Source organism: Eumetopias jubatus, unplaced genomic scaffold (assembly GCF_037043125.1).
Source record: "Eumetopias jubatus isolate StellerSeaLion01/CBP00866 unplaced genomic scaffold, mEumJub1_p1.0 scaffold_13, whole genome shotgun sequence".
Classification (NCBI taxonomy): Eukaryota; Metazoa; Chordata; class Mammalia; order Carnivora; family Otariidae; genus Eumetopias; species Eumetopias jubatus.
Genome location: NW_028274819.1, coordinates 98,903,833 through 98,931,706, shown reverse-complemented (window position 1 = coordinate 98,931,706; position 27,874 = coordinate 98,903,833). Strand labels below are relative to the sequence as shown.

Genomic DNA, 27,874 nt, shown 5'->3' with positions numbered 1-27,874 from the left:
GAAATTCTATGTTTAATTTTTGAGAAACTGCCCAACTGTTTTTCCAAACCATCTGCACTATTTTACATTTCCACCAGCATTGTGAGAGGGTTTTAATTTCTCCAGATTCTCACCAACACTTATTATTATAGCCATCCTATTGGCTATGAAGAGGTATCTCATTGTGGTTTTGACTTGCTTTTCCCAAAGAACTCAGGATGTTGAGCATCTTTTTATGTGCTTTTGGTTATTTGTATATTTTCTTTGGAGACATGTCTATTTTGCCCATTTATTCATTCATTTATTTAATATGTATGTATGTATATAATGTCTACACCCAGCGTGGGACTTGTACTCATGACCATGAGATCAAGAGTCACATGCTCTACAGACTCAGCCAGCCAGGCGCTCCTATTTTGCCCATTTTCAAATTAACTTTTTTTTTTTTTAAGATTTTACTTATTTATTTGAGAGAGATAGAAAGAAAACGAGCAGGGGAAGGGCAGAGGGAGAGAGACAAGCTAGACACCCTGCTCAGTGGGGAGTTCCACACTGCGCTCTCATTATGGCCTGAGCCGGAGTCAGACGCTTAACCGACTGAGCCACCCAGTCACCCTAAAATTACGTTATCTTTTTATTGTTGAGTTCTAAGAGTTCTTTATATATTCTAGATACTAGTCCTTTATGCACATCAGTTTGTATATTAAATGATATAGTGGCTATGAGAGCTTTATAAACTGTAAGAGATGTCCCTAATTAAACGAAGATGCTGACAATCAGTGAAAGGGCAGAAACACGAGGTTCCACCGCTGTAGAGCGAGCCCCCGTACCTCCTTGGCAAAAACCTGCCCAGCAGCCGGGTACCAGCACCTTCCCCACCCCACGGCGCCCCGCCTTCCGCCCTTTGACCCGCGCCATTTCCGGTTGGAGACGTGGCTCGAGGCCGCCATCTTGGCAAGAGGCAGAGCGGTAGCGGCTCTTGACAGGGGGGCAGCAGGTCCAGAGCGGCCGGTGCTCCCCTTCCCCTGACCCCAGCCCCAGTGGAACGGGAAACGCGGGTGAATCCCCCCATCGTCCTCACCATGGTAAGATCCGAGCCGGGCCGAATTCCCAGGGTCCGGCTTCGGTCGGCGGTTCTGCCTGCCGGACGGCCTGGTGCTGGGGCCGAGGAGTCCCCACCCGAGGGCGTGGAGCCGGGCGCTTCCCTCGGGGCTCGGCGAGCAGTGTGGCCTTCCTCGTCCTGTGCCCGACCTCCCGGGAGATCCGAGGGACCTGCCTGCAGTCCCTCTCCCGTTGCGCCCACACCCCTTCCCCCCCACCCAGCTGGGCACCCTCCTCTGCTGGGCCCGGGGTGTTTGCCGTTCGAGAACCTCGTAGTGCTGTGGCTTGGACCCTCGCGCTGCAGACCTCGCACCTCGGCGCTAGTGTCCAGCGGGTTCCGTGGGCGCTGGAGTCGGCCGGTTGGGCTTCTCTTGGGGGGCTCCCTTTCTCAGGGAATCAGCTCTCCTCTCATCCCCGGTGTTTGGTAGGCCCGTGATACTCCAAATCCTTTAGTATTTAGGACTTCTTTTGTTTATTCGGAAGGGGGAAATAAAGGAAAGTTCGAACGGAGGCATAGAACGGGAGGGAGTAACTTCTAATTTGTAGGACCCAGGTGTCCCCGAAACCTTCCACTACTACAGAATTTGGGTGTGTCCATTTGTCAGTGTTAGTGAGTATATGCGGTGTATGGAGCGTTGGGAAAAGGTGAGCGAGTGATAGAGAACACAGGCTTTCTGTGTTCAAGGAACTTACTGTTCGGGTGAAGTCAGAGGTGTTGGTGGCATATTGTCATCAGAAGTCTCACAAGAGGAGGAGGAGAGGAGTAAGAAGGGGTTATACCCGGGGACCTGTTACTTGCCTTCACTTGCGTGATCTTTGTGTTCTCGTCTGTGGTAGGGATGGAGAAAATTAACGTGTGTGAGGATGGGACAGACAAAACACAATGCTGACTCCACTAAATCTTGCTTTATCACTACAATTTGTGGATATTTATGAAGTAGGAGAAATTCTTTGGTTTCAAAAAAGCTAGTTATTTTTTTTAAGATTTTATTTATTTATTTGAGAGAGAATGAGAGATCAGAGCACGAGAGGGAAGAGGGTCAGAGGGAGAAGCAGACTCCCCGCTGAGCAGGGAGCCCGATGCGGGACTCCAGGATCATGACCTGAGCCGAAGGCAGTCGCTCAACCAACTGAGCCACCCAGGCACCCAAAAAAGCTAGTTATTTTTTAGTGTACGTTGTGCCTTTCAATCTTTTGAAGGATTTTTTTTTATTCTCTAGTTAATAGATTAATAATTGATTTAAAGCATCTTCCTACATACTTGAGATGACAGTATAATTTGGTGCCAATCATAATAAGTTCTGCTGACAACCTTTTTAGATGAGAACTTGGATGGTGGTGGGGTGGACATTCATGCTTGGTCTTCCAGCCACTGAAAGATTTTTGTTTGCAGCTTCAGGCAAATAAATTGCATCCAGACAGTTTGCCTCCCAAAACTTTCCTGTTGGACATAAACTTTCCAAAAACTCCTTTGTTCATTTCCACTAGGAGGCTCAGTATTTGGATAGTGATTTTTTAACTCCTTTCCTGTTTACATCCTGGCTGTATTTGTAGTGCATTTTGGAGCATATTATAATTTTAAGAGCAAAATTAAAGCCTCGTATTTTATAAATCAAATATCTTTACAAAAATCTTGTTTGTTGAAAAGTTCTTGAAACTTAATATTTTTAATTCATTGATAACTGAGAGATGATAAAGCCCTAGGTGTTGAGTGATAAGCATAAAATGTTTTGCATGTCATTTGGACATGTATGCATATACATACAGTTGTGTCATGTATAAATATGCATGTTTTTTTAATTTTATAGGACTTGGCATGATCCAGATACCCAGATTGGTGTACTGTGGAGAAGAACTTAGTACATTCTGCTCTGTCCAGTCTCAAAAGTTATTATTTCTGTGTAATGTTTTATTCCTTTACAGAGAGATTCCTGGACAGTAGAATTGTCCAAATAGGGTGACATTTTGTCAGATTTCTTGGATTTAAAAGTTGTATGAAAACTTCTAAAAGTTGGGGCGTCTGGCTAGTTCAATTGGTAGAGCATGTGACTCTTAATATCAGGGTGGTGAATTCAAGCCCCACATTGGGCGTGGAGCCTACCTAAAAATAAATAAATTAATAAAACTTCTGAAAGTTGATTTTCCCTCAACATTTTATTATAAATTTTTCAAACATCTAGAAAAGTTGAAACAGCTTCACAGTGAACACCCATATGACCAGTAGCTAGATTCTATAACATTTCACTATAGTTTTATCACTCATTTAATCAGCCAGCCAGCCCTCTCTTCATCTTTTTTTTTTTAATGCATTTCAGAGTAAATTGCACATATCAGTACATAAACGGTGTGTGTGTGTGGGGGGTTTCCCTTTATTTCAAATTTTTAAACTTGACATACAATGTTAACATTAGTTTCAGGTGGGGACGCCGAGGTAGTGCGGTTGGTTAAGTGTCCAACCCTTGGTTTCTGCTTGGGTCATGATCTCGGTGTCCTGAGATTGAGCCCTGAGTCAGGCTCTGTGCTCAGTCTGGAGTCTCCCTGGGACTCTCTCTCCTCCTTCTGCTCCTCCTCACTGCATGTGCTCGCTCTCTCTCTCTCTCTCTCTCTCTCTCTCTCTCAAATAAATAAATCTTTAAAAAAACAAAACAGGGGTGCCTGGGTGGCTCAGTCTTTTAAGCGTCTGCCTTCGGCTCAGGTCATGATCCAAGGGTCCTGGGATCAAGCCCTGCGTCGGGCTCCTTGCTCTGTGGGAAGCCTGCTTCTCCCTCTCCCACTCCCCCTGCTTGTGTTCCTGCTCTTGCTGTGTCTCTCTCTGTCAAATAAATAAAATCTTTTAATTAAAAAAGGGCATCTTTTGATCTTTTTTCTAGTTTTCTGCAAATTAATGAAAACATGTTCTTATTTTCTTCTCATTTTTTATTTTTTAAAGGTTGTATTTTTAAGCAATCTCTACGTGCAGCGTGGGGCTCAAACCCACAACCCTGAGATCAAGAGTCCCACATTCCACTGACTGAGCCAGTCAGGTGCCCCTGTGTTCTTATTTTCTTAACATTTGTTAGGTATTATAATCAGTTCTCTGTCTTAATACATTTATTTTTATTTATTTATTTTTTAAAGATTTTATTTATTTATTTGACAGAGACACAGCGAGAGAAGGAACACAAGCAGGGGGAGTGGGAGAGGGAGAAGCAGGCTTCCTGCCAAGCAGGGAGCCCGATGCGGGGCTCGATCCCAGGACCCTGGGACCATGACCTGAGCTGAAGGCAGACGCTTAACAACTGAGCCACCCAGGCGCCCCAATACATTTATTTTTAAAGACTTTATTTATTTGAGAGAGAATGAGAGACAGAGCATGAGAGGGAGGAGGGTCAGAGGGACAGAGCAACAATCTGTAAGATCTTTGCTTACCTACAGAATGCTGTTCTTATTCACTCAGTATAGCACTGAATAAACTAGATTGGACACATTCAATATAAATGATAATACTCAGTTCCAAAAGTCATTAGTTATTGGAAAGCTAGATTTCGGTTTGTGTGGATGATCTGTACATACTGAGGGAGAAGCTGAAATCCTACACAGTAGTATCAGTCCCCAATTAGGGGTTATTATTGCTTTTATTTTCTTTTGTATATAATACAGCAGCTGCACAGCTTTTTTTTAATGTATCTTTTTGATTGTTGTTTGAGAGGACAGAAGGAATGAAAATGATTTTCTTGAGTTTCCATCGACTTGCCATCTGTTTATTCTCCAAATAGAAAGTTTACTGCAGAAACCGAGAACAATGTCCTCTTTTATTTTTATTCTCTACAAGAAACTTGTGATGAGCTTAAAACTCTCACTGGGTAACTTTCAAGTTTTAGGTTTTGTATGTGATCTAGATTTTATTGTAATCTTCCCTCTGATTCTCGAATGCAAACAGGAAAGACAAAATGGTCCTCTGTAACAGTTGTAGAAACTACCCTGAATATGATCATGAATCATATGAATGTACATGTATATATATGACAATACATATCCTCATCACAGTGAATTACAAAGGAGAAAGTGACTGCCTAAATCTGGAAGTGAGGAATATGAAAGCATTTAGAGGTTCGAGGAAATCGTTGGCTTTTTTTCTTTAGAGAATTATGCATGTTTATGCTGAATTACTCCCTATTATTCTTGGACCTCTATCACTGGTAAGGATGAAGGGATGGTACAGCAGCTTATCTCACACACATACTGTGCACATACATGATTTGTTTTGATGAGGTACTTGCCTTTTAGCGTTAATGTAAAATACTGTTGCAAAGTAGTTGCTACCGGAGCAGTGTGTGTAAAGTGGAGGTATTGTACATTTTTAGTTGCTGTAAAGTTTTCAAAAGCTTAACTTGTAGAATCATAAAGATGCAAAGGCACTTTAGATTTCGTATAAACTAACCTCCATTTTGGGGAAGGAGTTAAGTGACTTATGCAATACATAATTAGTGACAGAGGCAGAACAGAAACTTAATTCTTTACTCAAAGAACTTTCTTTCTGATTAATGTAGTTAAATATGGGTAGAAGAGTTATTTAATCCAAACACAAATGATGATATACTCAAATGGTTGTAAGTATTATTAAAAGAAAAGTTGTTTGACAAAGCTCAACTTAATGGGGATTTTTTTTTTTTTTTTTTTTTTTATAATCCTGGAGAGATCTAGCTTTTGGGCCCCCTCAGTATCTACATCTATAAAAAACAATCAAGGGCTTTTGAAGGGTCCTGTTAGGTCCAAATGTTCTTTTCCAAAAATGTAAAAAATAAATAAATAAAACAACTTTATAGAGAATATACTTAGTCATTCCTTCCCAAAGAAAATCAGATCAAATTATATTTGGAAAAATTAACTTACCTTTTAGTGTATACAGTATTTTAATAATTTTTAAACATTGGTAAACACTGATGTGAAGGGAAGCTTTATTATTTTAAGGCATTTAAGAAAAATGAATATTAATTTAGAATAGGTTAAATTTACCTTGTTTAGAGGTGACTGTATGTTCCAAAGGTGACATGAATAACATAGTGAATAGAAACCTGTGTCAGCTTCGTGAACCCTCTGATTGTGGTGTCTTGGGGATTTATTGCCATACTTAAAGTGGGGCACTTTGGTCCTACTTTGGGAGCCTTATTTTGCTTGTACCTGTATAATGGAATGACTCAGAGAGAGTCTCAGAGTTTTCCTGCTTAGGTCTTGCTATTTTACCCCACTGTTGATTCATCTTTACATACTCAAATCCCCCAGTTAATCAAAACATAATTTTTTTTACGGGAGGGACAGAGGGAGAGGGAGAAGCACACTCCCCACTGAGCAGGGAACCTGACACGGGGCTCGATCCCAGGACCCTGAGATCATTACCTGAGCCAAAGACAGACACTCAGCCAACTGAGCTACCCACGCACCCCAGTACTGTGATCAAGAGTCACAAACTCTACCGACTGAGCCAGCCAGGCACCCCTGCCCTCCTTTTTATTTTTAATTAAGATATAATTCACATACCATAAAATTTAGCCTTTTAAATTATAAGATTCAGTAGATATTTTAGTATATTCACAAAGTTGTACGACCATCACCACTATCTAAGCTTAGAACATTTTCATAACCACAAAGAGAAACCCCGTACTCATTAGCAGTCACTCCTCATTTCCCTTTCCCAGCCTCTGGCAACCACTAATCTACTTTCTTCTCTGGATTTTCCTATTCTGGATATTTCATATAAATGTAATCACATAAGATGTGGCCTTTTGTGTCTAGTTTCTTTCACTTGGCACAATATTTTCAAAGTTCATCCATGTTCTTCATTTATTTTTATGACTGGGTAATACTCCATTATATGGGTAAACCACATTTTGTTTATCCATTCATCAGTCTATGGACTTTTGGGTTTTCACATTTTAGCTTATTTTCATTATTATGAATAATGCTGCTATGAACAAGTTTTTATGCAGTACAGCTATTTTCTCAGGGATAATTTTGGGGCAAAAATCTTACCTTCTTTGGACATATGTGGCATGTAAGCCTTCATTGACCAGTACAGAGACTTATCTGCTTGTCATGCGTAAGCTGAAACAGTGATGACATTTTTATTTAAAAACATTTCTTTTTGGGGTGCCTGGGTGGCTCAGTCGGTTAAGCGTCTGCCTTCAGCTCAGGTCATGATCTCAGGGTCCTGGGATCGAGCCCCACGTCGGGCTCTCTGCTCAGCAGGGAGTCTGCCTCTCCCTCTCTCTCTGATCCTCTTCCACTTGTGCTCCCCCCCTCTCTCTCTGTCTCAAATAAATAAAATCTTTAAAAAAATAAAATAAAATAAAAACATATCTTTTTGCCAGAAATATGTAGATGTTGAAACATGAACCTCCTATGATAAATGTGAAATTGAATTTCTTGAGTACATTTGGTCAATTTTTTCTCCTTAGTGATTAAAATATTACCATTATTTGTGTACCAGAAATTACCCTTCCCCTATTTGAAGAAATCTTTATTTCATATTATTAATTTAAAATTAAAGATAGGGAATTGCCACGATGTACACTTTAAATAGCTTACAATTTGATAGGTCACTTATATCTTAAACCAAATTAAAAAATAAAAATCTGTAGCCAAAATAAAAATAAATAAAGTTAAAGACATGGAATGGAGGATTTCTTTTGGGAAATATGTGTCATAACCATTTTGCATTTTTATTCTTTTTCTGGTATCCTTTACTATCCTAAGTATATCCTCTTGCCTCATATGTAGGTGATGGCAAAAACCTCCCAAGTAGTTAGTGATGGCAAAACTACATTTCTTGAGTACAAGACTATTTTAAATATATATAAATATCTGGGGGGAAGTGACTGGTTTTGGACTTTTTTTTTTTAAGATTTTATTCATTTATTTGACAGAGAGAGAGAGACAGTGAGAGAGGGAACACAAGCAGGGGGAGTGGGAGAGGGAGAAGCAGGCTTCCTGCCGAGCAGGGAGCCCGGTGCGGGGCTCGATCCCAGGACCCTTGGGTCATGACCTGAGCTGAAGGCAGATGCTTAACGACTAAGCGACCCAGGCGCCCCTGGTTTTGGACTTTTAAACTAGCTTATTTGTGATTCTTAAAGTAATGAACTGGTAATTTTTATACTTTATACCTCTCTAAATGCCTAAAACATTTTCTGCTATTTTTAAAATTAACTAGTTTACAAAACAAGATTCTTCCTAAGAGTATTTATGATTTAGGACATTTTTTAAAAGATTTTATTTATTTATTTGACAGAGAGAGAGCATAAGCAGGGGGAGTGGCAGACTCCCTTCTGAGCAGGGAGCTGGATGCGGAGCTCGATCCCAGGACCCTGGGATCATGACCTGAGCAGAAGGCAGATGCTTAACTGACTGAGCCACCCAGGCACCTCTGATTTAGGACATTTTTTAAAAAACTTTTTCCCTGCTTTTAGTTTTTTTCTCCCTGCTTTTAGTTTTATTTGCATTTATTTTATGCAGAATTTACTTTTAGGCCGTAAGTCTTTGTTTCTTCAGTTTCTTCTGGGATATCTTTTTCTTCTGTGCAACCTCCTCTTACGGTTTAGGAACAGTGTCCTCTTTTTCAGTAAGGATCATCTCAGTGGGGCAGAGAGAGCTCATGTCTGGGTGAATCTGACCATGAGCTCTGTTAAGTTCTTGCTGCATCTTGGGGGCTTTGTTCAACTGGATGTGCTCAGTGACCAGAGAATCTGTATCTAAATCCTTAAGTTCAACATTACTCTCTGCATTTTTAAGCATTTGCAGTAAAAATTCAGCACTCTTTGGGCCACCAACCTTGTGTCCAACCTCACTGTTTGGATTGGGCACACCTACCAGCTCCACCATCATAGTGACAGGATGGCACACATGGCTTCTGTAAAGTGACATCCTTCAGATACTTGGTGGCTTTCAGATATACATACTCTTGATGGCCTGGAAGGTTTCATATGTGTTCTTAAAGTGAACACAAAGATTTGAACCTCTTGATTTGCATGATTTTGTAGGGTTGTCTGGGTCAAGTGAATAGTGAACCATTTTCAGAGATCACCTCAGGCTGCTTATGGGAACAGCTAAAAACTTTTTAATTCTATGCAGCATAAAAGTAACTTTAAGCTGGGGTAATTAAATTTCGGTGTAGAGTTGATAGTAGTAAAAATAAAAATTCATTTGAGAGAGGGAAATTATTTGTACAAGATATAGATCACTTTTCCAATAAATTGTTTCTACCTAGCTGCTTGGAAATAAACATGATGGTAATTATCTCCCAAATACCTAATTACCTATTCTTGATGGATAAGGACATTATGTTCTCCTATAATTATTATAGAACTGTTTTGATGTACTTAGACTATAAGAATATTTGAATTGACTAACTTGTTTTTTCTTCAAGTTGCTCACCTGTAGAGGACAGGTTTCTGTAAAGCTGAGAAGCCTGACCAGTGGGATGTTGGTATTTCAGAGGTTGTATCGTAGCATTGAGGCTTCCAAAATGTTTTTTGTATTTATGAATTCTTGGGATCCTGTACTGCAGAGACGATTAACAGTGTACTTAATTTTCTTACTCCCCTGCTAATGGCATTTGAGGTCTCTTGTTCTTCCTTTGGTGCTTGTAAGATTTTATTTCTTTATTTGAGAGAGAGAGAGAGAGCGCACGGGCAGGGGGAGTGGCAGAGGGAGAGGGAGAGGCAGGTCAAGCAGGGAGCCCAGTGTGGGGCTGGATCCCAGAACCCTGGCATCATGACCTCAGCCAACGGCAGACACTTTACTGACTGAGCCACCCAGGCGCCCCTGGTGCTTGGTTTTGTTTAATGAATGCCAGACTATGAAAAAAGGCTGTTGGTCCTGATCATTGACCAGTGTCAAAACCTGTGTGAAACATTGAGTCATTTAGTTTTTCATTTTACAGATTGTTTACATATGTAGAGGTAGAATAGTGTGGGATGGGGTTATTAATCAAAGAACAAAAGATAAATTTGGATGTGCTAGATTAGTTCTGTGTTCTAGGAAGAAAGAAAGGAAAGGTCAGCGACTTATATATAAACCTTTAATCTGCCTGGTCAGACCTCTCTTTTCACTGTGGAGATTTCTGTTCTTAGAAAAAGTTTGAACTATTTTTTATGGGTCAGCCAAAGCAGAAAGCAACCCATTTCTGAGTCATAGGAAATCTGTTAACAAATGTATTTGTAGACTTGGCGAAAGTTTTGCTTTTTTTTTTTTAACTAAGTTTTTCTTAAGGTAGGTTATTGAAAAATAGGACTGATAGTTCCATTTTGCTCCACTGTAGCTTTATTTTATGAATTATGTACTGGAATTAAAAGCAATGAAGTAGAGTTTGAAAATCAGCATTCTAATAGTTGTATCACTAAGTAACTGAGTGTGTCATTCTGTGGAAGATCGGAGGATGCTAAGAAAACAGATGTGAAGAAATAATTAGTACTTACTGATACATATGTTCCTGGCAGGTGCTGTTGGCAGCAGCGGTCTGCACGAAAGCAGGAAAGGCTATTGTTTCTCGACAGTTTGTGGAGATGACCCGAACTCGGATTGAGGGCTTGTTAGCAGCTTTTCCAAAGCTCATGAACACTGGAAAACAACATACATTTGTTGAAACAGAGAGTGTAAGATATGTCTATCAGCCTATGGAGAAACTGTACATGGTGCTGATCACTACCAAAAACAGTAACATCTTAGAAGATCTGGAGACCTTAAGGCTTTTCTCAAGAGTGGTAAGAGTCCTTTTGTAATTGTGGGCCATAGTTTTCTGCTTTAAATTTTCACTGTGAAACTATTTTTTCCCCAAAGCAGCTGATGCTTATCAGTTTGCATGCTCCATACCCCCACCCCAGCAGTTTGTTACAGCTCCTTATTCATTCAGCTGATACTGTTTGTCCTCCTAGACTATAAGTATCCCAAAAGAGAATGTGCAAACTGACCTTTCATTTTTTTAAGCAGTTGCTTCAGTCTGTTTTTGTGGTTCTGACACTTGTTTGCCCATATTTTTAGATGATATTCATTAGGTAAGGCTTATTGATATAGACACACACACACACACACACACACACACACACACATTAGGTAAGGCTTATTGATATAGACACACACACACACACACACACACACGCTCTTTATGCCAAAGTCTTGCTTAAAAGAAAGAGTAGGGGAGCTATCAAAGGGATTCAGGTTTTGCTGAAATTTGTGTATTTTGTTTTATTTGAAATTTGTGTATTTTAAAGGAGAAGACTTGGGAAACATAAATGCTGATAAGTTTTAAATCTTTCTTTTCCATTGCTGCCCACGATTAGATCCCTGAGTATTGCCGAGCCTTAGAGGAGAATGAGATATCAGAGCACTGTTTTGATTTAATTTTTGCTTTTGATGAAATTGTTGCCCTGGGATACCGGGAGAATGTTAACCTGGCACAGATCAGAACCTTCACGGAAATGGATTCTCATGAGGAAAAGGTGTTCAGAGCAGTTAGAGAGGTAAATAAATAGGGTCTTTTTTGGGACTTCTTGTTTGTGTGTCTTTCTTTTAGGCTTTATTGTTTTCCTGTTCTCATTTGCTAGTATAGACTGTACTCAAAGCCACACCACTGATGTCTCTTTTTGTAGACTCAAGAACGTGAAGCCAAGGCTGAGATGCGGCGTAAAGCGAAGGAATTACAACAGGCCCGAAGAGATGCAGAGAGACAGGGCAAAAAAGCACCAGGATTTGGAGGATTTGGAAGTTCTGCAGTATCTGGAGGCAGCACTGCTGCCATGATCACAGAGACCATCATTGAAACTGATAAACCAAAAGTGGCACCTGCACCAGCCAGGTATAATTCAGTGTGTCACCAACAACCCTAGAATGGCACATGAAGGCTGTATGTGTATATTTCGGAGTGATAGCTGATTTCTGGGCAAGTTGAAAATAATGAGTGACTTGATGAAATAAGATGTAATATTAAATTTGGCTACATAATAAAGGTATGAAGGAGAAATCAATGTGGTGGGGGATTTTTTGTGTAAAAGAGGCTTCTTTTATAGATTATACCACGAGAGTTGCTTTATTTTGGGAAAAGAGGGGATATTTAACGTTTATGGAACATGGATTTTTTTAATCTTGGTGTGAATGGATTTCTGGGAGAATCTGTGAACGACCTGAAAGTATGTGCAAGAGTTTGTTTATGCACAGGTATATTTATCAGGATGGAAAGTACAAAGTTTTCATCCAATCATGCATGCTTATATAAATATACCTTTGGTCTTTAGGTCCTTGAAGCTTATGTATTTTTTAAAAATTTTATTTATTTATTAGAAGGAGAGAGAAAGAGAGAGAACAAGCGGGGGGGAGGGGGAGAGGGAAAAGCAGACTTCCCACTGAGCAGGGAGCCCGATGCAGGACCTGATCCCAGGCCCCTGGGATTGTGACCTGAGCTGAAGGCATATGCTTAACTGAGCCACTCGGGCACCTGAAGTTTACATATTAATAGTGACTCAGCTGCCAGTTTGGGCAGGGAATAGTCTAGTGCTCCCCTAAACCCTAGGATGCTTGGGTTTTTCCCCTTGAGTTCTTCACATTCTTCTTAAAGAACAGTTTCAGGGAAAGGTTGAATGCTATGGGGTTATTAATTAATGTTTTTTAGTTGTGATGTTTTTCTTATTTTGTTATTTCTTATTCTTCCACTTAGGCCTTCAGGTCCCAGCAAGGCTTTGAAACTTGGAGCCAAAGGGAAGGAAGTAGATAATTTTGTGGACAAATTGAAATCTGAAGGTGAAACTATCATGTCCTCTAATATGGGCAAGCGTACTTCTGAAGCTACCAAAGTGCATGCTCCACCCATTAATATGGAGAGGTAACCAGTAACTTTTTCAGTAAAAACAGATCACATAATGTGTAGAAATGTTTATTTTAGTGCATTACAAATTTTTTGCGTATCTTTTAATTTTTCCAGATTTAAAAGACTTAGAGCATATCCTAGATTTTAACATGGGGTCTTTTTTTTTCCTCCCATTTCCCATGATTGGGGGCTCTCAGCAATTTCTTTTCTTTTTCAAGATTTTATTTTCATTTATTTATTTATTTATTTATTAAGATTTTATTTATTTATTTGACATAGACACAGCGAGAGAAGGAACACAAATAGGGGGAGTGGGAGAGGGAGAAGCAGGCTTCCCGGTGAGCAGGGAGCCCGATGTGGGGCTCAGTCCCAGGGTCCTGGGATCATGACCTGAGCCGAAGGCAGATGCTTAACAACTGAGCCACCCAGGCACCCCAGCTATTTATTTTTTATGGAGTTTAGAACTTACCTTTTATTAACTCTGTGCTGGCTAAGTTTTTGTTTTTGTTTTTGTTTTTAGAGCGTGTGCGTGGAGGGGTACAAAGGGAGAGGGAATTTTTTTTTTAAGATTTTATGAGCGAGAGAGCGCATGTGCACAAGCGTGGGGAAGGGCGGAGGGAGAAGGAGAGACTCTCAAGCAGACTCCCCGCTTCGTGCAGAGCCCCACATGGGGCCTTGTGGGGCTCAATCTCACGACCTTGAGATCATGACCTGAGCTGAAATCAAGAGTCGGACACTTAGCCAACTGAGCCACCCAGGCAGCCCAGTGTGCCGGCTGAATTTAAAAGTAACTTGTCTTGGGGTGCCTGGCTGGCTCAGTTGGTGGAGAATGTGACTCTTGATCTTGGGGCTGTGAGTTCGAGCCCCATGTTGGGTGTAGAGATTACTTAAATAAATAAAACTTTATTTAAATAAAAAAATAGTAAAACTTAAAAAAAAATAAAAGTAACTTGTCTTTTGCCTAGTGTGTGCCTGGTCTCTTAAAGTGGACTTGAATTAGAGGGCTAGAGTGGTGGTGGCCTCTGCACTGTATTTTGGCAAGTCTTCTTTTAATTAAACTTTAAGGGGAACCAGTCTTTAATACAAAATTTATAAATATCTTTCACAGCAAATTAACGTATTATCTTTTGCGTTTTACTTGAACCCAGTATAGAATTTTTTTTAAGATTTTATTTACTTGTTAGAGAAAGCACAAGCAAGGGGAGCAACAGGCAGAGGAAGAAGCAGGATCCCTGCTGAACAAGGAGCCCAATGTGGAATTTGATCCTAGGACCCTGGGATTATGACCTGAACCAAAGGCAGATGCTTAACCGACTGAGCCACCCAGGTGTCCTGAGCATAGAATATTTTGATTTGTCTCTTACATCAGGACTGGTTCATAACATTTTTAATTACCAAGTTCACATATGCATACCTCAGATTTCTTGTTTTGAAGCCCAGACTTCTGTTGCTGATGGTTTTGGGGTCAAGTGAAAGGTGAGTCTGAGAGTATACTTGTATCAGGTGTACATAAGAGTATTTTGTATGTCCTGTTCTGTATGAGATGAACAGGATTACATTGAGATAAATCTCTGAAATCACTGAAGCTCCCGTGCTGTTCCTAGTGGTTGCTTTGAGTGAGACAGAGCCTTGACACTATTTTAAAAAGATGTTGGAAACCATGTATTAGAGAGGGCTTGAGACTCTTTACAAGCAGGGGGAGTGGGAGAGGGAGAAGGAGGCTTCCTGCGGAGCAGGGAGCCCGATGTGGGGCTTGATCCCAGGACTGTGGGATCATGACCTGAGCCAAAAGCAGACACTTAACGACTGAGCCACCCAGGCGCCCCAAAATATTTCTTGAACATGGAGCAAACTCTTGTGAAAGTAAATGAGACCCTGTGTGAGCGGGGGAGGGGGCAGAGGCAGAGGGGGAGAATCCTAAGCAGACTCCCTACTCAGTGTGGAGCCCAATGTGGGGCTTGATCTCATGACCTTGAGATCATGACCCGAGTCGAAACCGAGAGTTGGAGGCTGAACTGACTGAGCCACCCAGGTGCCCTGATCCTGCGTTATTTTAAGATACACTCCTTTGTGGTCTTGTGTATCATACGCCTTTGTTTCTGGGAAGACTTACATATTGTAACAAAGTAGGATGCCAGAATAATCTTTTTAGTATCTGCAGTTCACCCAGTTAAAAATAGTTTTAGTAAAAAAAATATGGTTATATTATACTTAGTAATTGACCAGAACAGTAGCACTTTTTATTTTACTTATTTTTCTTATTAGGTTATACATTCATATAGTTCAAAACTTAAAAGGTTCAAAAAGTATTACAGGGGCCCCTGGGTGGCTCAGTCCGTTAAGTGTCCAACTCTTGATTTCAGCTCAGGTTGTGATCTCCAGGTCGTGAGATTGAGCCCCGTGTCGGGCTCGTGCTCAGCGTGGAGTCTGCGTGTCCTCCCTCTGCTCCTCACCCTCCCTACTTAACTAATTAATTAAATTAAATCTAAGGGGGGAACAAAAGTATTAAAATAAAGTCTTTCTCCCACCAGGCAAGTTTCTCTTTTTGGAGGCAACTACTATTAACTAGTTTTCTAGTTCTTCTATTCTGAGAAGTATAGTCTATATGTAGGTGAATAAAAACATATATATCCTTTTCTTTTTTCTTTATACACAAGTGGTAGCATACTAGACACATTTTCCAATTACTTTTTTCACTTATTTTGGAGAAGAGAATATCCTTATTTGAAGCTATAAAGACATGACATCTAAATGTGATACTTTATCCTAGACTGGGTCTTGTACTTTATTTTTTTTTCTTTTAAAGATTTTATCCATTTATTTATTTTATAGAAAGAGACACTGAACGTGTGTGAGTCGGGGGAGAAGCAGAGGGAGGGAGAGAGAGAATTCCAAGCAGACTGTGCACTGAGCACAGAGCCCAGTGCAGGTCTTGATTCCAGGACCCTGAGATCATGACCTGAGCCGAAATCAGGAGTCAGATGCTTGACCGACTGAGCTGCCCAGGCACCCTGGGATCTTGTACTGCTTTAAAGCGCATTATTAGGTCAACTGACAGAATTGGCATATGGGTGGTAGAGTAGAGAAAGTATCAGTGTCAGTTTGCGAAGTTACTGTGGTTATGTAAGAGACTATCCCTATTTTCACAAGATGTGCTCTGAAGTGTTTAGGGGTAAAGGGCCATGATGTGTATAATCTGCCTATAAGCAGATCAGGAAAAAAAAAACCAAATATAGTTGTATAGTTGTAGAGAGTATGAAATGATAAAACAAATGGTGGGATAAAATGTTAACAGCATTTTTAGAAAGTATAGGGGTGCCTGGGTGGTTCAGTTGTTGGGCGTCTGCCTTTGGCTCGGGTCGTGATCCCAGGGTCCTGGGATCGAGCCCCACATCAGGCTCCCTGTTCCGCAGGAAGCCTGCTTCTCCCTCTCCCACTCCCCCGCTTGTGTCCCCTCTCTCACTGTGTCTGTCTTTATCAAATAAATAAAATCTTTAAAAGAAAAATAAAAAAACAAAAAGGTATAAATGTATTCCTGGTATAATTTTAATTTTTTAATTTTTGAAATTATTTTCAAATGAAAAACATTTTCAGTTACCTCTTTTTTCACAAGTGCTTAGTATTCATTTTTGTGGATATACCTTTATGTATTTAAGCAGTTCCCTACTGATGGACATTTAAGTTATTTCCAACCTTGTATTGTAGATAGTTCTTCCGTGAATAACTACTACATTGTTTGTACAGGTGGGAACTTGTCTGTGGGATAAAAGGGTATAATGCTTTAAATTCTGTACATACAGCAACAGCACCTTAAAATACGTTGTTGATGGCTAATCACCATTAAACCCTGGAGAAAGGGAATTCTGGTTTCTACCTTTATGAAAAATTTATTACTTTTTCTCTACAGTGTGCACATGAAGATTGAGGAAAAGATCACACTGACTTGTGGACGGGATGGAGGATTGCAGAATATGGAATTGCATGGCATGATCATGCTTAGGATCTCAGATGATAAATTTGGCCGAATTCGTCTTCATGTGGAAAATGAAGATAAGAAAGGGGTGCAGCTACAGGTGTGTAGAGGCTTTGGGTAAGGAAGTATTAAGACTTCGGTTTGTCTGGGGCACCTGGGTGGCTCAGGCTGTTAAGAGCCTGCCTTTAGCTCAGGTCATGATCTCAGAGTCCTGGGGTCAAGCCCCATGTCAGGGTCACTGCTCGGCAGGGAGTCTGCTTCCCCTTCTCCCCCTGCCCCTCCCCCCCCGCTTGTGCACTCACGCGTGCCCCCCCCCCCCCGCTCTCTCTTGCTTGCTCGCTCTCAAATAAATAAAATCTTAAAAAACCGACTTCGATTTGTCTGCCTAGCACAGTCTTTCTCAACTGGAGTTTCTCATGTGAACCACAGAACATAGAAAATGAATTTATAGGGGCACCTGGGTGGCTCAGTTGTTAGGCGTCTGCCTTCAGCTCAGGTCATGATGCCAGGGTCCTGGGATCGAGCCCCGCATCGGGCTCCCTGCTTAGTGGGAAGCCTGCTTCTCCCTCTCCCACTCCCTCTGCTTGTGTGCCTTCTCTTGCTGTGTCTCTCTCTGTCAAATAAATAAAATCTTAAAAAAAAAAAAAAGGAATTTATAGAACTAGTGCCATTCTAGATGCCTAGGAAAGAAGTTAATTTATTACATACAGTGGAGACCTTGAGACAGTAAATATCTTACCAGGGGGGTTGAGAGCAACTGACAGCAGTTGTATTATAATAGACTTTTAATAGTGGAATTGAATGAAAGGTCATTTTGAAATCGATTTAATGACTTCATAGTCATTAACAAAGGTACAGATAGATGCTTATTTGTTTCTGTTACGCAAAGAGTAAATAATTCAGGATACTGTTTCAAACACAGTTTTTAAAAAACGGCAGAGTTTTTTAAAAGATTTTTATTTAGTGAGAGAGTGAGCATATACGAGAGCAGGGAGAGGGGCAGAGACAGAGGGAGAGAAGCAGGCTCCCCGCTGAGTGTAAAGCCCGAGGTGGGTCTCAATCTCAGAACCCTGAGATCATGACCTGAGCTGATGTCAGAAGCTTAACCGACTTAGCCACCCAGGAGCCCCTGAAGGGCAATATTTAATGGTATTTTTGAAAATTTAATAAAAATCCTTACAAAATATGTATGTTCCTCCTACCTGGATATGTATGAAACTTCTTTGTATTATTACAGTTGTTTTGTCACTTTATTTAAATGGTTGATCTTGTATTTCTTGTTACAAGAACAAAGCATTTTTAGGGAAGAATGTGGTTTTTTTGTCTGTTTTTCCCCCATAATCAGCACAAAGTTGTCTTTTGGAAGTAGTGCTTATAGTCTTGACAACAGCTTTGCTGGCTCTTTTTTTTTAAGATTTTATTTATTTATTTGACAGAGGGAGATATAGCGAGAGAGGGAACACAAGCAGGGGAGCGGGAGAGGGAGAAGCAGGCTTCCTGCCCAGCAGGGAGCCCGATGCGGGGCTTGATCCCAGGACCCTGGAATCATGACCTGAGCTGAAGGCAAATGCTTAACGACTGAGCCACCCAGGTGCCCCAGCTTTGCTGGCTCTTAAAGTATATATAGGCTACTGTCCAGGAGTTATTTCTTTTCCCTTTTCTCTCTTTTTTTTTTAAGATTTTATTTGTGTGTGTGAGAGAGAGAACGAGTGGGGTGAGGGGCAGAGGGAGAAGCAGACTCCCCACTGAGCAGGGACCCCATCGCTGGGCTTGATCCCAGGACTGCAGGATTATGACCTGAGCCGAAGGCAGATGCTTAACCGACTGAGCCACCCAGGCGCCCCTCCCTTTTCTCTCTTAATATGACTTCTTTTTAAAAGATTAGTCTATCTTAGCTGGCCTGAGTTTGAATAACTTTATAGTGCTCTGGGCAAAATTGCAACTAAACTTTCCACAGAGCTTTTCTCTCTTCTGCCTTCTGACTGTAAGGCCAGGACTGCTATATGACCCAGGCATCTGATCAGTAGTCTCCTACTTGGCTTGCTTGGCCCTCCCATGATGTTGCTTCCTGTGAAGTATTTTTAGAAAGGACTTGGTTAAAGGTCTTCAGCTTTTTCAGTTACAAAATTATTAACTTGTTCGATAACAAACAAAATGCCTTAGAGTTGAAGTTACTTTTAAAGAATTTATTTATTTATTTATTAAAGATTTTATTTATTTGAGATAGAGAGCACGAGTCAGGGGGCAGAGGGAGATGGAGAGGCAGGCTCCCCACTGAGCAGGGAGCCTGATGTGGGGCTTGATCCCAGGACCCTGGGATCATGACCTGAGCTGAAGGCAGACGTTCAACCAAGTGAGCCACCCAGATGCCCCTAAAAGATTTATTTATTTATTTTGGAGAGAGAGAGAGAGAGCACACATGCTCAAGTGCAGGGCATGGGGGGGTGGTGGCAAGGGACAGAGGGAGGGAGAAAATCTCAAGCAGACTCCCTGTTGAACACAGAGCCCGATGCAGAGCCTGATCCCATGACCCCAAGATCATGACCAGAGCCGTAATCAAGAGTCAGCCACTCAACAAACTGAGCCACTCTGGTATCCCCAATTCCTATTTTAAAATGTCTTGAAGTCTTTAAAAAAGGGACATCTTTCTTCAGATCAAAAGGAATTGGCATTCTTTTAGGTACTCTATTTTATTTTTTTATTTTTTTTAAGGATTTTATTTTAAGTAATTTCTATACCCCACATGGACCTTGAACTCAGAACCCTGAGATCAACAGTTGCATGCTCTACTGCCGACAGAGCCAGCCAGGCACCCCGTGGTACTCTATTTTAGATGTGTAGATTATGGACCATGTAAGACCAGAAGGAATTTATTTCCTATCTTATGCCTGAACCTCAGAAGTTTTCTTTTACTTGCCATTTCAGACCCATCCAAATGTGGATAAAAAACTTTTCACTGCAGAATCTCTAATTGGCTTGAAGAATCCAGAGAAGTCATTTCCAGTCAACAGTGATGTAGGGGTACTAAAGTGGAGGCTACAAACCACAGAAGAATCTTTTATTCCACTGACAAGTAAGTGTTTCTGGCCAGTCCCACTAAGCTAGTCGGCACTGAGAACTAGAAATAGCCCTGGCTTGTACATGCTTATCTTCATTGCTGTAGCAAAATTCTTTTTGACAAAATGACTTTCTTTCAAAATGGGCTTAGTGCTGCATTTTGTGTATTTTAATCATGAGCTTTCATTTTTTAGTAGCTTTAATTTTGAAACTCTTATTTATAATAGTTTATATTAGGGTGTCTAAGGCCTGCAGCTAGCTGTCCGCTTTGATTTGCCATCTTAACTTTTCTCCATTCTTTTTCTAATATTTGAGTATTCCTGCTTTGCTTTTTTTCTCAGTTAATTGCTGGCCCTCAGAGAGTGGAAATGGCTGTGATGTCAACATAGAGTATGAGCTGCAAGAAGATAATTTAGAACTGAATGATGTGATTATCACCATCCCACTTCCGTAAGTGGTGTCCCCACATAATGATTTTTTTTTGGTACTGGGCTTATAGAAATAGTCTTTTGGAACTTGTTTGGAGGCAGCACTTAGTTGGCCATCCATTCTAAGATACCTGCTTCTTAAAAAGGCCGGTTGTAAAAGAAACCAGTTACAAAAGTCCACAACACTGTATGCTCATATGACATTGGGAAAACATAATACTCTTGGAACAGAAATCAGGAGGTAGAGAGGAAGACAGTTGACTGCAACAGGGCACAAGAGAACTTTCGAGGATGGTGGAAATGTTCTATGACTTGACTGTGATGGTGTTTACAAGATTACATACAATTGTCAGAGGGTGTTGAGCTGTTCACGCTAAAAGGAGTGGATTTTACTCTTTTTAAAACCAACTCAGAGCCAGTTGTAGTTCTAGGGCTGTTTCCAGATGTTGGGCCTCTTTGTTCTTGTAGTAATGAAGACTTCCAGAAGGAGGAGCCATTTTTCAGTCAAAAAAAAAAAAGTTGATTTTGTTTTGCAACTCAGAAATTGAATCTGTTAGACTGAATTTTTTCTCTTTCACTTGGTTCTCTAAACTTTCAGCTAAAGATGAGAGTATGTTTTCAAGGGAACCATTGATTCTTGCCGGAGAACATATATACATTAGTTTTCGTAAATTTTCTAACAGTTTTATTGAGTATAACTGACATACAATAAACTACACATATTTAAGTTGTACAGTTTGATAAGTTTTGACACGTATATACCTGTGAAACTGTCACCACAATTAAGATAATGAAAATGTCCAACACCCCCAGAAGATTAGTTCCAGTAAGTTTTTGTTTTTATTATTTTTTTTTAGTTCCAATAAGTTTTTAATGTGTACTTTAAAGCCCCTCTTTCTAGGATCATCTGGAAATACTCTTTCCCTTAAGTTTATCTCACTAGCACTTCCAGTGAGTGTGCTCTATTATATCGCCAATGAATCCAGCTCCTCTCCTCTACCTGTCAGTACCTGCCCCCCATAATTAAGTACAGGGTATAATTATGAACACCCAGTAAGTGTATTCTTAGTGTATCTTTATTATATTGCTTAGTTATTATTGCAGAGAAAATGGTATTAGTTTAATTTGTAGTTTTGTTTCCTTTTTGATAATTCAGACGTTTACATGGCCAGGTCTGGTTTTTTGTCATTCTTATTTTCCATTTTAAAAAATATGCTTTAGGGGCGCCTGGGTGGCTCAGTCGTTAAGGGTCTACCTTCAGTTCAGGTCATGATGGGATCGAGCCCCACATCGGGCTCCCTGCTTGGTGGGAAGCCTCCTTCTCCCTCTCCCATTCCCCCTGCTTATGTTCCTGCTCTTGCTATCTTTCAGTCTCTGTCAAATAAATAAAATCTTTAAAATATATACATATATGCTTTATTATCACTCTCTCCTTTATTGGGGTAACTGTCTTATTCTTCACAGCTTGGTTATTCTTTCAGAACAATAGATGGCTGCCTTGAACCATTGTAGGACTTGGGCGTTGGTGACAGGTGTGGGTTTTGTTTTGTCAAGATTTATTTTACCAGGCTATTTTTAGGATGCCACAATTTTTAGGCCTCTCCATCTATCCTGTAATTGTGGTTATGGTGGTTTCCTGTGTCTTAGTTCACTTTTGCAATAGTCTCCAGAAGAGACCCTTCCTTAAACAACATTTTACCCTCTTCTCTAGAACTGATCAAATTTGAGAGACCAGAATCGGAAGAAGAGCAGAGAGAAGAAACATATATACAACTGGGACCATAGAATTGATAGGGAAGAGCTGATCATGTTGTATCACTGTTAAATTCTTCTCTTTGTCTCCTTATTTACTCTGCCCCTAATGGAAGCATTGAATGGCACTGGTGAATGAAAAGATGGTAAATTTGCAATGTGTAGGAGTGGGTGACACTGCCTGTCAGCCATGTTTGGGGTGCAAAGTACATCCTAACTAGCCCTGGTTCTCTGGCAAATTAAGGACAGCTATGTGTGTCTTTCTTCCATCATGTTCACATTCTGGGCAGGGGTGATTGTGTTTTTACTTATCATATAAAAGTCCACTTACTGGATTATAAATCAGACCCACCAGCGTCAAGTACAGGTTTTGAAACAAAATCTTTTGAAGACATCTTTTCAAAGGCCCAAATTCATCTCCATTCTAAATAACCAGATAGTGATGTATAAGGTTTAGCACCACTAGTATCAACTGTTTTCCCCCCATTGTCACCTATAAAGGGAGCTGCAGTATGTTAAAATTCCTTCTTGACAAGGCAACAAACCCTTGGTGCAGAATTTTTGGAAATATATCCCACTTTTGTCAGTCTCGGTCCCCTGGTAAGTCCAGATTTAATCCACAAGCTGGAGCAGCCCATGGATATCTCTGCCAGTTACCTGTGGTTGCATGTATCTGTATATATAAAGGCAGTGAGTGAGACCCTTGGCCAAGGTGCTAGGACGTTGTTTGATCCTTGAAGTTATTAGGGAGCCTCATTTTTTTCTAGGACCCTAAAAAAGTGGGCAGAAGCTGAGGAGCATAATCAAATTCAGGGCTGGTTTTCCTTGGCAGAGTTCTTCCAGCTCTGGACCGCTAAGGTGACACAGGTGTTTCTCATGGCAGATCTGGTGTGGGCGCGCCGGTGGTTGGGGAGATTGATGGCGAATACCGGCACGACAGCCGACGGAGTACCCTGGAGTGGTGCCTGCCGGTGATTGATGCCAAAAATAAGAGTGGCAGTCTCGAGTTCAGCATTGCTGGGCAGCCCAGTGACTTCTTCCCTGTTCAAGTCTCCTTCATCTCCAAAAGAAACTACTGTAATATACAGGTATACCCCCTATTTTTAATATTTTATTTATTTATTTGACAGAGAGCGAGAGAGGGAACACAAGCAGGGGGAGTGGGAGAGGGAGAAGCAGCCTTCCCACCGAGCAGGGAGCCCGATGTGGGGCTCGATCCCAGGACCCCGGGATCATGACTGGAGCAGAAGGCAGACGCTTAATGACTGAGCCACTCAGGTGCCCGAGGTATCCCCTTTTAATCGAGAGCACATATGGGGAAAGTGGTAAGATGGATGCCAGATAAACAGCATGGTATCAAAACTCAGAAAAGCTGGGGTACCTGACTGGCTCAGTCTGTAGAGCATGTGACTCTTGATCCTCAGGGTCATGTGTTTAAGTCCTATGTTGGGCCTAGAGCTTACTTTAAAAAGAAAAAATAGAAAAACTGGTGTTCCCTGAGGATTCCATTATTGACTCTCATTGTATGATCTTGGTCAAATTCCTCTCCTGTTTTAACTCAGTTTTCCTCTCTAGATTGGGCAAGGTAAAGAAATTGAATACGTATAAAAGTATTTATGGATTGTGGGGTGCCTGGGTGGCTCAGTCATTAAGTGTCTGCCTTCGGCTCAGGTCATGATCCCAGGGTCCTGGGATTGAGCCCCGCATGGGGCTCCTTGCTCCGCGGGAAGCCTGCTTCTCCCTCTCCCTCTCCCCCTGCTTGTGTTCCCTCTCTCGCTGTGTCTCTCTCCATCAAGTAAGTAAAATCTTAAAAAAAAAAAAGAAGTATTTATGGATTGTGCAAGATTTGTATTTCTTAGTTGTCTATTTTTTTAAATAAGATCATATATTTTATTTTTTTTTAAGATTTTTTTTATTATTTGACAGAATCACAGTGAGAGAGGAAACATAAACAGGGGGAGTGGGAGAGGGAGAAGCAGGCCCCCCGCGGAGCAAGGAACCCAGTGCAGGGCTCGATCCCAGGACCCAGGGATCATGACCAGAGCCGCAGGCAGACGCTTAATGACTGAGCTACCCAGGCGCCCCTCATACATTTTAAAAGCCATTTACCAAAACAGCCAACCTATGGTTTTATAATGCCTTTTATTTTTTAATTTTTGAAATTTTTAAGTTTTTGTTTGTGTTTTGTTTTGTAATGCCTTTTATGTGTCACTTGGTTTGAACCCAAGGACAGAAAGAAAGTTTTGTTTTTATTTGAGAGAGGGAGAGAAAGAACATGAGTGGGGGTGAGGGGCAGAGAGAGAGGGAGAAGCAGACTCCCCACTGAGCAGGGAGCCTGATCTGTGCCTTGATCCCAGGACCCTGAGATCGAGCCCCGAGTCAGGCTCCATGATCAGCACAAAGTCTGCTTATCCCTTTTCCTCTGCTCTTCCCCCACCATGTGCGCTCATGCTCGCTCTTGCTCTCCCTCCCTCTCTCAAATAAATAAATAAATTAATTAATTAAATAAAATCTTTTTTAAAACCCCACAATATTTGGATTATTTATGTTATAGCTTCCCTTCATTAATACAGATAATCATGAGCCAATTCTTTTGCAGACCTGGTCCTTTAGATAAGCAAAGTAATGAGTATTTGTGAACTGTTTCTTTAGATTGTTATTTTTAACTCATTGTACCTCTTGTTTTTGAAGTTGCATTACAAGGACCCAATTTATATTGTCATTTTCCCCTCTGACTTGTTGATTTGCTTGTTATTGTGGCACTATCTTATCTTCCCAGATGGTCTCTCTCTCTCTCCTATAAGTGCTTGGGAGGTTACAGTTTTCCTTCCTCTGTTGGATAATTCCAAAAAGCACTTCTCTCTCCACTCTCAGTTATTGGCATAAGCCCATCAGTATTGGTAGTACAGGCTTGAAACCAAGACATGGGATAGTAATGGGCACATTTTCCTGTTTGGGACAATTCGAAGAGTAGGAGGACTCTCTGAAAACCTCATTAGAAAATATAATCAGTGGTTCAAGCATTGTGTTAGTGCCATTACAGGCACTGATGTTACAGGTAATTCATTAAACTAGACATTTATAATGAAAAAGAAAAAACAAGATCTCATAGAAGGACCCAGCCATATCTAGAAAATAACTGTGATAGAGCAGCTTAATGAGACTTGGAGAGCAAATCAGGCAAATGAAGTTGAAGAGTTAGACTATTGCATTTTGGGTCAAAATATTAATTGATCAGCCTGATAAAATGTGAACTTCATAGGTTTTATGGGGCAAGGTCTGGGTAGTGACCACTCATTCTAGATCTTTTACTTGATACCACTGTACGTCTCATGCCAACAGTTGTCTTTTCTGTCTAGAAAGCAAGTTAATCGTGTTGGTGGAGAAGAGTGATGCTATAAAGCACAATTATGAATTGAATTTTTGTAGTGTTTTTGAGTTATTTTTAATACTGCTTTAAGGGAATTTGATCTGTTCTGTCCTGAGAATTTAGTCAGCACCTTGGAGATTTGCTCTCCTCCTGCTTTACCTCACTCTTTGTTTGTTTCCCTAGGTTACCAAAGTGACCCAGGTAGATGGAAATAGCCCCGTAAGGTTTTCCACAGAGACCACTTTCCTGGTGGATAAGTATGAAATCCTGTAGTACCAAGAAGAGGGAACCGGAAAGGAAATTTTTCATATTAATAAAGAAGAAGCCAACAGTGGCTGAAGAGTTTTTTCCAAATCCACAAGCCATTGGAGACCCTTTTTTTCTGGTACAATGCACGATTCTCTGCGCGCAAGGACCCTCAACTCACCCTCAGTGTTCAAGTGTCACGGAGACATCCTTTGGCAAAGAAAGACACAAACATAAAGGGAAAGGCTGCTGATTTCTTTGGCAGATTTTACTGGCCAGCAGGAAAGCACGTTCTCCAGGGAATGCCCCCCAGTTGAACAGCTTCTCTGCCTTTGCCTCATTGTTGCTCCTTTGTTTTAATCCCTAAATATGGTTACATTTCATACTTCATTTTTAAAAAGTTTTCTCTGCAAATTTTCTTTTTCTTTTCTCTGCAAATTTTAATCTTTCATACTCCTTTCCTTTACCTTCAGTTTTTCTTTATACCTTCAGTCAAGCACTGGGATCATCCATATGTAGGCATTGTATTTGTTTGGCACTCCTGGGAACTGGTTGATCTAATCCAACCTTGGTCTTTGGACTATACAGGTGAACTGCTTAAGGGGTATGAGGTCTAGAAGTTAACAGATAAGGATGTACTTTGTCTTTTTCCTATGTCCACTTATCCCTCCATTCCCTTGCACGTTGTTTTCCTTCAGTCATGTTCCTGTTTAGAACAGTACTGTGAATCCCACTTGTGCCAGTAGTAAAGACCACTGAGAAGCAGCTTTCTGATGGCACAGCCCCCACTTGAAAGATGCCTGAGAGGCGAATGGTTATGTCCAGAGAGGGCTTTCACATCCACAGGTAATCCTGTCGGCTGCTGGTGCTACCCAAGCTTCTGGTTCTCTACACTTTGGGTACTTCAGCTAAAACATAAAAGCTCATGGTCTTTGTAATCCATTCACGTGTCCTTGAATTCATCACCTCCTCCTTCTTGGCTCTTCTCTGTGTTCTCAGTCCTTTCCTGTCTTTCCGGTCTCTGAAGTCCTTCTTTTTCGTCCCTTGAGCCCTTCTTGTTGAGTGTCCTCATGCCCCCTCTCATCCATTACTTGTGCAATGGAGAAGGCTACATCAGCCAGGCCAGCGTTGGCTTTCTAACTCAGTATTGCACTTGGTAGGGTTGCTGGGGCTGCTGCTAGGCCACAGCCCCAGGCGGGGCGGAGAGGCAGATGACCTGCTGCACTTCCAGCTGGGCTGGAGATGACCACTCCCACTTGGGACGACAGCGGGCCTCCCCTGCAAAGAGTGTGCTGTCCTCGAAGCAAAGCAGTCACACACAGATGGCCATGGATGGAATTGTTTGCCAAAGAAATTTCTGGCCTTTCCCTTTCCCTTAACTGCATCAGGGAAGAATCTTTATCTCTGGCTTGGTTTCCACATGAGGTTGTTTTGAGGAAGGGGACTGGAACAAGAAATCTGTCATGTAGTTACGTAGGCAAGAAATCTTATTAATCCAGTTTTGTTTGAAAGTTGCTTGTCCATATGATTTTTTTAAAGTTGTTTAGTTTCACAACTTTTTTTTTTTCTGAAATTACTTTTGGGGTAATATTTAAAATGAGCGACATTTTGTAACCCTGTAAAATACATAGGGAATATAACATTCCAGTGTACACAAAGAAGGAAAATTCTTTAATCAAATAAAGAGTATTATAAAATGAATGTTTATTAGACTCTTGGCTCTCTCATACTTTGGTGTCTCCTTGCTGATTCGAGATGATGTAACGGGATCTAAGTTTAAAAATTAATGATATGTTTTTTTTAAGAGCAAAGCATCTCTATCCGAGAGTATTCATTGCCTTCCCCCACATTACAGGGATCGTGCCTCCATGTGTATTCTCCATCGGAGCGCACATACACGTACACGTATACGTGTACTCCGGTCCGTGGAGTTTTTTAATTTGATGCTACTTAACGGACTTTTGGTCTTAATTTTTTGTCAGGGGCAGTTGTAGAGTCAGAACCATGAGGCTTCATCTACAAAGAATAACAATGATCGGTGATGTCTCAGAGCATTCTCTTCCCCATTAGAGCAACAGTGGTAAGAAAGTGATCCCGGGGTGAGGGATGGATGGATGCTTGGGGAGTTTTGATAATTC

At 41.0% G+C, this 27,874-nt stretch overlaps 1 protein-coding gene across 2 annotated transcripts; it reads left to right on the top strand.

Moving 5' to 3' along the window:
- The first annotated feature begins 916 nt into the window (after positions 1-916).
- Positions 917-27,441, top strand: ARCN1 (archain 1 coat protein complex I subunit delta). 2 transcript variants are annotated; one of them, XM_028105800.2, is made up of 10 exons: positions 917-1,064; positions 10,551-10,814; positions 11,391-11,570; positions 11,700-11,905; positions 12,761-12,925; positions 16,818-16,983; positions 19,809-19,956; positions 20,282-20,390; positions 23,004-23,208; positions 25,674-27,441. In XM_028105800.2, exons 1-10 carry the CDS (start codon positions 1,062-1,064, stop codon positions 25,761-25,763), a joined length of 1,536 nt encoding a protein of 511 aa, XP_027961601.1. In that variant the 5' UTR covers positions 917-1,061; the 3' UTR covers positions 25,764-27,441. The 2 variants fall into 2 exon arrangements, with proteins under 2 accessions (XP_027961601.1, XP_087873582.1); XM_088017456.1 differs by lacking the exon at positions 23,004-23,208.
- Positions 27,442-27,874: the final 433 nt, after the last annotated feature.